Source organism: Octodon degus, unplaced genomic scaffold (assembly GCF_000260255.1).
Source record: "Octodon degus isolate 3935 unplaced genomic scaffold, OctDeg1.0 scaffold00492, whole genome shotgun sequence".
NCBI classification, from domain to species: domain Eukaryota; kingdom Metazoa; phylum Chordata; class Mammalia; order Rodentia; family Octodontidae; genus Octodon; species Octodon degus.
The window spans coordinates 109,273-120,626 of NW_004525068.1; the positions used below are offsets into that span (position 1 = coordinate 109,273).

An 11,354-nucleotide genomic window follows, 5' to 3' on the forward strand; every position below is an offset into this window, starting at 1 on the left:
TGGTAATCAGAATTCTAGGCCACAGAATCTGGAGACTGAGCAAACCTTGGCCTACACCTTAGGAGATCTGAGGACAAGGTCACTTAGAAAGCAGATGTTTGGTATGTATACCTCAGGGGCTCTTAAGGGCTTACATCTACAATAACTAAAGAGTCATTGAATATGGGAGGAAGTCCAAATGGCTTTTCCAAGTATCCAGAAATGCTGTCTCAGGAGAAGAAATATGTTTTAAAAACAGGTAAACAATAGAAGGAAGAACGTTTATTTTTATTTTCATCTTTGTTATAGAGTCTTGATATGTAGTTTGGACTCACAGTGAGCCTTTCTTTCTGCCTCCCCAGCACTGAGATTACAGGCTTGAGCCACCACACCCAGTTCCGGGCCTGGCATGGCATGCAGTACTGGGGATCAAACTCGGGACCTTGAGCTTGCCAGGCAGGCACTTATGCCTCTGAGCTACCTTTCCAGCCCAGGAAGAATGTTTAAAATGCACCAGGACCAAAGCATAATCTCAAGACTCAGAAAGGCCGCATGCCAAAATAAAAAAGGACTGCAGATGTAGCTCATTGCCAAGGCCCGGGGTTCAATCCCCAGTAGTGCAAACAAAAACATGAACATTATAATTGTTCCCAGCATATATGCACTGAATCCAGTTTCCCTCTTCTTGGAGTCTAAGAGTCACGATAATAGAGACAGGACAAAGGTGAGGGTGGGAAAGCTCCCAACAGTGATTAGAATGACCTGAATTCTCATCCAGAGTCAGAAGAAACTCGGGGTAAATTTTACAGACACTTTAAAATTATAGCTCAGGAATCTTGTCTAACTCAACATAGTTCAGAAGTAAAAGGGTGGGAGCCACGACCTCACATATCCTAGGCCAGTGCTCTACCTCTGACACTGTTAAAGCAGGTTTTACATAGGAAGTTTTAGAAGCTGAAGATGTAGCTCAGGGCACAACACTTGCCTAGCAAGTGTGAGGTCTAGCTTCCATGTCAACATTGCAAAACAAAAGCCACACCTCCTTTTTCACCAACTTTGCTGGGTAATTAAAACTTGGTGTGATTTATAATTAGAACACAACACAGGTTTCCTACTTCGGTCCTTTCTCTTTAGTGGCACTTTTGCTAAGAACAGTATTTCGTCCCGAAGTAGGCTCTGATTTCAGGTCTGTGGGCGATCCAAATCCAGTACTAAAACGAGAACTATTTTTTGTTTCGTTTTGTCATTTGAGAAAAATCACCACCAATTCCAATCATATGGAAAATAACAATAGGGTTACATTTGTGAGTCATTTCATAGTTTCTAAAGCCCTTCCACTTCCACTAGGATTTAATTCCTTTTGCCACTAGGAAGCAGGGGGTCAGACGCTGCTCCATCTACAGCGGAGGAACTGATTCTGCTCACAGATGCGCAGTCATGGGGACCAATGTCACTGCAGAGCCACAGCAACAGGAGAGTCTGAAACCCACACTGCCCCGCCACTTTTCCAGAAATCCTTGCTACAACAATTCAAAAAGCAATTGCATGACTAGCAGAAGAAGAATCAAGTTGCCAAAATCTAGAACCCAAAATATGTATTCACTGGCAGAATAAGGGGAGGGTTATTTGCATATAGATAAAACATTTTCTTACTTGGGCTTTTCTTTACTTGCTCTTCTTAATGAAGATGAAGAAGAAATACTTCGCCCATAACTCATGTCTGATGATTTATCTTCCATAGACAGAGAACTAAAGTCTGATGATTTATCTTCTGTAGACAGAGAACTAAAGTCTGACGATTCATCTTCCATAGACAGAGAACTAAAACGTTATACATTCAAAATTATGCACAAATTAAAATTCACTCATCGATATTGGCTTTGTACTCTAAAACAATTTCCTGCAGAAAGTCATATTTGGAGCAGACTTTAACAGTGACATTCAATTTTAAAAGGTTAAAGAAGAGGTTAAAGATAAAAGGAATACTGTCACAAAGATTTTCACAAGCTAGGACAGGAGATAATTGTATAAAATGTAATATGTAGATATTATACAGATATAGAGATATGTAGAATCACTTTCCAGGATACTGAAACTTTAATTTGTAGCCCTACTATTTATTTCTTTCAAAGAAAAATGGTGGGTGGTAGTTATATTCCAGCACATGGATCTGCAGATGAGTGGACATCATTCATCTCTGTCTGCTCCTTCCTACACTTCAGTTACTCCAAGGTGACAGTCCTAGCTTCAGAAATCTACTGGCATATTTTCAGGGAGCCAAAGGGAAAGAGACTACAATTGAACTTGTGGTGGTAGTTATTCCATCGTTATTCTAGGAGCTTGTATCAGGGCTAGAAGTGTGTGTACTGTGTTTTCACAGTGTTGTTAGATACAGGAAAAAAGAGAGATACCCATCGACAAACACACAAACAAAAATATGCTTCCCCAATCTGCCTACCCTGGCAAAAAAACTCACGCATAAAAAGATTTGTTGTTGATTAAGAGAACAGCACGTCGATGACCAGGTTCTTGCAAGCACAGCTCCTTCAGTGGCAAAAGTTTGGTGCCAGCATTTATCTGAAAGATAATGTAAAGACCCAATACAGGAGCCTTATTGCTAGAAATGAGTTCTGGTGGAATATGCTCTTAACAGTTGACGAGTCTAATTCACTTACATGCGCACAACACACACATATAAAATTAGAACTAGCAAAGTGAAGTTGTGGACATTCTTGCTTTTGAGCAAAACACATCCCTCCAGTTCCCCACAACCTTTATTGCGTTCACCTCACCTGTTTCACACCAAAGTTACCTTTGCTTCTGAACTGTTTGAGTTTGCAAATCTGTCTATACACTCTAGAGAGGACTTACCATCTGGAAAAGTAAGTAGTGAGACCCTGCCACTTTCCCACTTGATTCTGATTAGAGGTCTCTACTTTGTTCTGCCAAGGGTCTTTAAGGCTCACACAATTGATCAGTTTGACCTCACCCTGTCCATGAGTTCTAGCTACGCTGGTCTTGCTGCTCCTCAGAGATGGCCAAGCATGTGCACTCTTTCTGGCTTTTTGCAGTGCTGGTTGGCTTTGCCTATGGAACTATTCTCGGTGTCCCCAAGGCTAAGTCATTCACCTCCTCCACGCCTCTACTCAGATGATATACCTTCTGTGAGGTCGCCTGACCTTCAGGTTTAAAATGGTAAGCATAAAATCCAACACTTCAGGGTTGGCAACATAGCTCAGCAGACTAAGAGCCAGCTTAGGCAAATGCAGAGACCTGGGTTTGATCCCTGGCATCACATGCCATGCAGGCCCCACCTCTAGGTGCACTGAGCTGGCAAAGACCAGGTGTGGTGGTGCACACCTGTAATCCCAGTGCTGGGGAGGCTGAAAACAGGAGGATCACTATGAGTCCGAGCTTCACAGAGAGCCCCTGTACCAAATATATTAAAAAAAAAAAATAAACCTTCCTGACACCGCAGGCCTCCTAATTCACCTCTGCCCCTTCACTTTACATCCTTCTATCTCTCATTGCTATCATGTGAACTTATTTAGAATGTTTGCTGGTCATTGTAGTGAGTTGTTGTTTCAGAATGAGCTGGCTTTCTTTGAGGAGTATTTTGGTGGCTCCTGTGTGTGGTACTGGGTGCTACAGGGTACAGGGTCAGCGGTGGAGGAAGTAAAGTTTTGGGCTAGCTGTTTCTCATTATTTAAAAAGTCTCAAATTCTTCGATACTGTGACCCTCTACTTTCTGCAAATATAGCTCAGCTTTGAGGCTCTTTCATGGCTCTGTCTATTCTGTTTTTTTTTACATCATTGGTCCAACAAGGCTTCTGCCAAGAGCAGCCCAGTCTTGAGTTTTACACCTGCCTTGCCAATAAGGCATCCAGCTCTTGCTCTTTCAAGTTCTCTTACCTCAGAAAGTAAATGTTGGGTGGTATTTTCTGAGATCTGCCACTACTACTTTTGTTCTGATTATTTTTCTTCTTTTCCTTTTTTCTTCTGCAGTTCCTGCCTAATCATAAGGGCTTTTGGCAATCTTTAAAATTTTCTAAAGTCTCAAAGTCATGTTTCCCAATTTTTCCTAAAATGGAATTTGTGGGGTTTTAAAGTTTTCCTCATAGGGCCAGCCAGATAGCTTCAGTGGACTAAAGCGCATACTTAGGCAGGCACAGGGACAGGGATTTGATCCCAGGGTGCTGTGCCAGCCCCACCTCCAGGGGGCACTGAGATGGTGATTTGAGACTGGGCGTAGTGGCACACACCTGTAATCCCAGAGTTGGGAGGCTGAAAACAGGAGGATCACTATGAGTCCGATCTGTGTAGTGAGACCCTATAGACCCTGTACGAACTACATAAAAAAGTATATATAAAAAAAGTTTTCCTCATGACCTTGACTGCTTTTGGTTTCTAGAAGAAGTAGAAATTGTAAATTTAAGCAGCCAAGTCAAAAAGATCATTAAGATTTTAATTTTTTCTTCCTATTATCTTAAAAATAGCACTGAGTTATGTTGTTTATTAAAATTGTGATCATACAAGCAGTTAAATGTTTCTGCATTAAAATTTAAAATTTAGTGTTAGAATTGGGTTAATGTCAATTATATAATTAATAAAATATCTTATCACTAACTCTAAGCCCTGGAAGTAATATAATTTACTGTTGAAGGTATAAAGTTGAAATTGAAATTGCTTCAAATTTAAAATACCCCTTCCTTTTATATCTTATTCAAAACTGGAGATTGGCATTAGAAAGATGATTTTAACTATGAATACATAGATTCTAGTTAAAACTGTACAAAAATGCAAAATCTTATATGCCAACAAAGTTAAGGTTAAGTGCTGATTTTCAAATTTCTTTCTGTACAAATATAAATTGTTCAGTCTTTATAAAATGGTAATATGCCATCATGATTAAAGGAAAAATTATCATATAGACTAAAATATAAATAAGTACACACTTACCCGACCATAATCATAGAATCCATCACTAATTATGTCATTTGATGACAAATAGCCAGTCTGGCTGTATTTCAGGGAAAGGTTATTGTTGAGCAATTTTTTATAAGCTGCCTCACTGATTATATTTTTTCGACTAACTGATAGATTAATTTCCTCAAGGATATCCAAAGCCCTGTCAATAAAAGCAAAAAAGTTTTGTTTTATGCAAGTGATCCACTGTTGAGTTCCCATCGATATACTTAAGATCTTAAATGAAGAATTGACATGGAGAGCTTAATGCCTCCTGCACTCATCTAGGTAAAGTAACCCTGATAGAATTATGAAGACAAGTCACCCTTTGGTTAGAACATATGTGCCTCATAATAACTCATGTCCAAGCAGTTGTGAAGGAAACTGCTACGGTTTAGAAAGGGTCCTCCAAAGGCCCACATGTTGAGAGCTTGGTTGCCAACCTTTGGCACTATTAGGAGGTGGTGGAACCTTTAAGAGAGTACCTAGGAAGAAGAAATAAGGCCACTAGGGGCACACTATTGTGGGGATATTGAGACCCTGCCCTTTCCACTCTCAGTGCTTCCTAACGCCTGTGACATGAGCATAGCTTACTTTAACATTTTGTCCCTGGGACAATGACAATGTACTGCCTACCATGATGAGAAAGCAGTGTGGCTGGCTAGTTTACCATGGACTGGAACCTCCACAACTGTGAACCAAATAAATCTTTCCTCTTTGTAAGCTGATTTATTTCAGTACTTTGTTATAGCAATGGAAAGCTGACTAAGCAAACAGTTTTAGGAAAAATTCATTGTATTGGAACAGACCCTAACATATAGATATATATATATATATATATATATAACCTTACTTGTTACTTACTACTATAGTAAATGCAATAAAACTCATTTTCTGTTTGTCAGGAGAACAGACTGGGGAAGGAAGTTATATATAGAATCCTAATAAAAAGATATGGATAGGTAGGGAAGGGAAAAATCCAGATGATAGTCATGACTTGCTTGTTTTATTTTGACCTTGAAGTAGAGGGAGAGATAGGGCAGTGTTTGACAATGGCAGAGAAAAGCCAAAAGGAAACACTTTCCAAGATGAAGAAATGAAAAGATGACTGTATAAAGATCAGCTGGGGACCCTTCGGGAGGTAGGTGAAGAACACCCTTCCTTTAGGTGGTCTCCCCAACACTGAAGGCCTGTGCTGTGGATCACTGGGGCTCCTGAACGCTCTGCCCCCTTGGGAGTGCAGCACACACTCTCTGTCTTCTGCTCATCATCTGGGGGGGGGGTGGCGTCACTCACCCGAGCTTGCACAGCTCAGTGGCCGTCAGCTCATCATTGGCACAGACCATCACGGCCTGGCTGGCGCTCCTTCTGACTTCATCGTTCTTGGAGTGCAAGAGCTCCACCAGGGGCTCCAGCCCACCTTGATTTCTTAGCTAGAAGGGGACACTAACATTTTACACATGAAGAACATAGGGCAAAAACATTTACGCCTACTAAGACAACAATATACAATGTATTAATTATTGAAACTGTCCTGCTAATTGGATTTGAAACTGTCTCATTGCTTTTTATTTCTCAATAAAATTATTTTTAAAAACCATTTATGCTTTTTTAAAAATCTCATTATTAGATGAAAGGTCATAACCATGTGAAAATCTTTAGAATGTGTCCATATTCAGATTTATTAAATCCCATGGGAAAAATCTAGTGCATAACGTCAAGGACAAGAGGCAAATTTTCCATGACAAGAGACACCAGTAAAGTCATAGCAGGAATTCACAGGTTTTGGTGGGGAGTGGGGCAAAGGAGGGGGTTGGAGGTTGGGTGTTTGCAGGGGTTGAGGAACGTGCTTGACCTGGGAAGGAGCCTGTCTTCTCACTGTCTACATGGGGAATGCTCTAATTTACTCTGCTTCTACTTCTGAATACAGAAAATTTACTTGGTTCTGAGAAAGACCAAATAACAACCCTCCAAAGAGGTCCATTTCCCTATAAGGGTCTTTTCACATGAGGTTAGATTAAGGATTTTGAGATTGGGCTCTTTTTCTTGATCATTCAGCGGGTAGAACATAATCACAGGATCCTTACAAAAGTAAGACAGCAGTGCCAGAAGCACAAAAGAGATGAGATAGAAATGGATACTGGATGATGTGCTTTGAAGATGGAGAAAGGAGCCCTGAGCCAAAGACTACAGGTGGCTTCTAGGAGGTACAAAAACAAAGAAATGGATTTAAAAAAAAAAAAGCCTTCAGAAGGAACATAGCCCTGTTGACACATTTATGTGTTTGATACCAGGTCTCACTGTGCAGCTCGGACTGAGGGTGATCCTCCTGTTTTCAGGCTCCCCATTGCTGGGATTACAGGCCTGCACTGCAGCCTGGACTAGGTGAATGTCTCAGCATGCTGAGGCGGGGGCCAGCATGGCCTGTGGCCCCAGGGATGGAACCTCAGTCCCAGCACTTCCCTAAACCAGTGCTTAATCCGCTGGGCTAGCTCACCAGCCCACATTAAGTTCTTAAAACCCATTTTTCCCCAGATTTTTGACCTCTAAAACCTGTAAGTTAATAGATTTTTATTGCTTTAAGCCACCAGGTGGTAGTACTTTGTTACAGCAGCAATAAGAAGGTAACACAATCCTCCAGCTCGAGCAGGAAAAATCAATATGGGCCACAGGTCGTACTGAGAGATCGCCACCACCCACATCTCTGGACACAGCCACCAGGTCAGAAGGGCAGTCAGAGCACTAGGGAGGCAATTCTCTAGAAAAAGACCCACTTGGGCCACCTTAGAGTGTCTTTTTGTTTCTTCAAGAACTCGGGAAGAGGAAAAAAAAAGAAAAGTACTGGATGAGTCTACATTAGTTACATTATGAAAAGAAATTACCCCCGTACAAATTAATCCAGTGAAAAACAAATCTGAGGGAGTGCTTGTTTCACATCTGAAATGCAATAGTGCATTATTTGAGCTGGATGATAAAAACTATTCCACCAAATATTCATATCAAAGATAGCATCCAAAGTCAGGAGCCTTGCGGAGAGCATTCCACTTGCAGTCAGCTGTCTCAACACAGGGACTCTGGCCCGTCCCACACTTTAGCGTATATAACTTGGACTTCATAGAAAAGTTCCCTCAGCATCCCACACTTGGCTAGTCAAAATGCCCAACGTTGTTATTTTTGCATGCAGTACAAGACAGTGACCTAACTCCATGTGTTCTTTTTGATAAAGACCTAGTTAGTTCATTCATTTCTTCATTCATTCTCTTGTTCATTTAACCAGCATTAAGTGTGTATTATGTACCACGTACGTATTAAAGACATGGGCATAGGAAAGAAAACTCTCAGCTCCTTTCCCTAAAGTTTCAAGAAGCTTTCAGTTCTTCATACAAGAACAATAAAACGTGAAAAAAGAAAATCAAGGAAATAATGTCCAGGGTGTACCAGAGTGCAGAGGAGGATGCAGTCAAGCCTGGGGACTGAAAGAGGGCCTCATGGGACACAGTACAGCTGAGAAGCCTAGGTATTTTCAAAAATTGGATCATTTTGAGGATTAAACTCAGGGTTTCATGCAGACCAGTCAAGCACTGTACCACTGAGCTACATTCCCAGCCCCTGAGCTAGGTTTTGGTGGAATTTACAGTAGAAGAAAGACTGGCTTTCCACACAGAGAAACTGAGGAGGTATACATGGCAGAATGGAACATTCTGAGAGAAGCACAAAGAGTGTGGTACTTTGGGATGTGGAGCCCCCCTGCAAAGAGCTGGAGCTTGGGCTGCTTAAAGAGGCAAGCATAGAGCATTTAAGGCCCTTGCATAGGGTGTTAGGAGCCTAACTCTTACCTTATAGCAATGACAAACCACTGGAAACTTGCAATAGTGTGACAAGGGTCCTGCATTTGCAAGTATGGGGGGGCAGTTTTCTGCACTATTACAGGAACTACAGGGACTTCTCTGCAAGAGCATGAAAAGTAGTTGACTATGACACTTTTATTACCCCTGTATTCCTGATGCCTACCATAATACCTGGCACACAGTAGGTGGTAAGTGTCTGGTGGCTCTCTTACTTCCTAAAGGGGCAAATATAAATGAACTGAGTCAAAGGAACCAAGGAAAGGAGGTAGAAGAGACATCTAGGAGAAAACAAAAAGCAGATTAGATAGTGGGCTGAATACGCAACATAATGTGAAGCTTGGGCTCTAGAATTAAGATTGCTTTCATATCCCTGATTTGCCACTTACCAACTCTATAAACAGGTTACTTCTCTAAATTTCCTTTTCCTCATCTGTGCAATGGGTATTATAAGTGTACTTATTTCAAATGAGGTTTCCGTGCATGTACAGAGTCTGGTACATAGTAGGTGATCAATAAGTACTACATTTTGTTACTTTGTTGGGAGAGAGGAACAAAATTCCAGGCTGTTGGAATTTGATGATGACAGGTACACATAAGAAAATCAAGAGTAAAAGGGTCTTTGTACATTTATGTCAAATTTTAGGCAAAGTTTATTAGAACCATTTTAGGTACTAAGAATTTTTAGATGATCAATTGTTCAAGAATTCAATTCTACATTCTGAGGACATAAACTATAAAAGAAGCACAAGAGTATACACACTATCAAGCATTACAGTAAAAGACACACCTGTTTGTCTATCACCCCACTGAAGAAGCAAGACATCAATATGACTTTGAATTTCTGAGTTTTCTCCACTCCAATCACTCTATTTCTCTGCTCAGGCAGCTACTTCCTTGAATTTAGGGTTAATTATCATTATCACCTTGCTTTTCCTTATAGTTTTAACATACGTATGTATGTGTAGGTGACACACAGCTTGGAGTTGAGTATTTCTTACATTATATAAAGGAACCACAAGTACCTATTCTTCTGTTCCTTGATTTAACTCCGCATAATGCTTGTGACACTCCTTCCCACTCTCTGGAGCTACAATTCATTCATTTCCACTGACCTGAGACTCCATGTTAGGAACACACCGTTATTTATCTATGAAGAGTGGGCCAGTTCTTTATTTCTAGTTAGATATTATAAACAATTTTCCTGGTACCCAGGAAGGACAGATTCTCTTAAGTATATAAATACTTAGAACAGAATTATCAGGTTGCTAGGGTACACTCTCCATCTTTGCTTTCAAATACACCAGCTTGTTTTCCAAAGTACTGTCAGAATTCTGACAGACTTAATGGTAGGTAGGTTCAAATAATTTGAAAATGTTTCAAATTAATATGCTGGTAGATCCTGCCCAACAAGAGGAGGGGGCAGTTACCTCTGTGCGAGCTTCCACATCAAAGGCCATGGCAGCGACGGCAAGGGCAACCCTGCTCTGCACGAGGGTGTTGGCCGAGCCCAGCGGGCCAATGAGAGCCTGCATGAGTTCGTGGCTCTGCATGGCCTCGCGCAGGGGCTCCTGCATCGCCATGCTGGTCAGTACGGTGGCCGCGTTGGCTACAGCTCCATCGCGTTTACTGGATAGGGTGTTTATTAATGGCTTGATGCCTTCAGCTTCAGCAGTGGCACTGAGTATAGGAAGGAAGAATGGAGGTTAGGTGGTTCATTGGAGGTCAAGAAATTCTCTTTGGAGCACTCAAAAGAGTTTATGTGGGGCTGGTGAGATGGCTCAGTTGTCTAAAGCACCTACTTAGAAAAAGCTTAGCGAAGCACAGGGACCGCGGTTCAATCCCCCAGCACCACATGCCAGCCAGCCCCGCCCCCTGGTGGGCTGAGCTGGCCACACACACACAAATAAATAAATAAATAAATAAATAGTTTATGTAACACAACCGAAAAGCACAGAAATGCAGTTTTTAGAAAGTGATTATCACGCCATGCACCCAGGACCCGGAACTAGTGATTTAAGTGGAATCTGGGACATTTTCAGGTGTAAGTGAAATAATCCTCTTTGTTACTTCTACAGATTTTAGTTATAGAAAAAAGATGACAACTACTGTTTTACAAACTCTATCACAACTGTTAATTATTTGATTTTATTTTACGATTCTGGGGATTGAACCCAGGGCCTTGGCACTAAGCTGTAACCCCAGCCCTTTTTGATTTTTTATTTGGAGACAAGGTCTTGCAAAACTGCCAGACTGGACTCAGATTTGCAGTTCTCCTGCCTCAGCCTCCTAGAATGCTGGTATTAAAAACTTAATTTTTTTACTCAGCAATGCTGTTAAGACTGGGAAATCCTATTAAAAGAAAGTCTATCACACTATTCTTGTTAGGAAAATGAAACCCTTAATTAGAGATAAACAAACATATAAACTCCTGTTTTAAGATAAAATCTCTGGCTTCTGTTCCTTTTTCTGACAATTGAGGGTGTGAACTGTAGACAGAGGCTATCATGGTTGAAACTAGAAATTTATTTTGCATGTAAATTTTGCTTTTACAGATTTAAAAAA

General features: G+C 41.0%; 1 protein-coding gene across 1 annotated transcript in view; it reads right to left on the minus strand.

The window, feature by feature from the left end:
- The window catches only part of LOC101584944 (armadillo repeat-containing protein 3-like), a 92,191-nt gene that overhangs the window by 23,868 nt on the left and 56,969 nt on the right, over positions 1-11,354 (minus strand). Inside the window, exons 8-13 of the mRNA XM_023708719.1 lie at positions 10,220-10,469; positions 6,241-6,377; positions 4,939-5,107; positions 2,456-2,556; positions 1,633-1,728; positions 1,095-1,211 (exon numbers count right to left, since the gene is read on the minus strand). Of these exons, the coding sequence (XP_023564487.1) occupies positions 1,095-1,211; positions 1,633-1,728; positions 2,456-2,556; positions 4,939-5,107; positions 6,241-6,377; positions 10,220-10,469 (870 nt within the window). The remainder of the gene's footprint in view (positions 1-1,094; positions 1,212-1,632; positions 1,729-2,455; positions 2,557-4,938; positions 5,108-6,240; positions 6,378-10,219; positions 10,470-11,354) is intronic.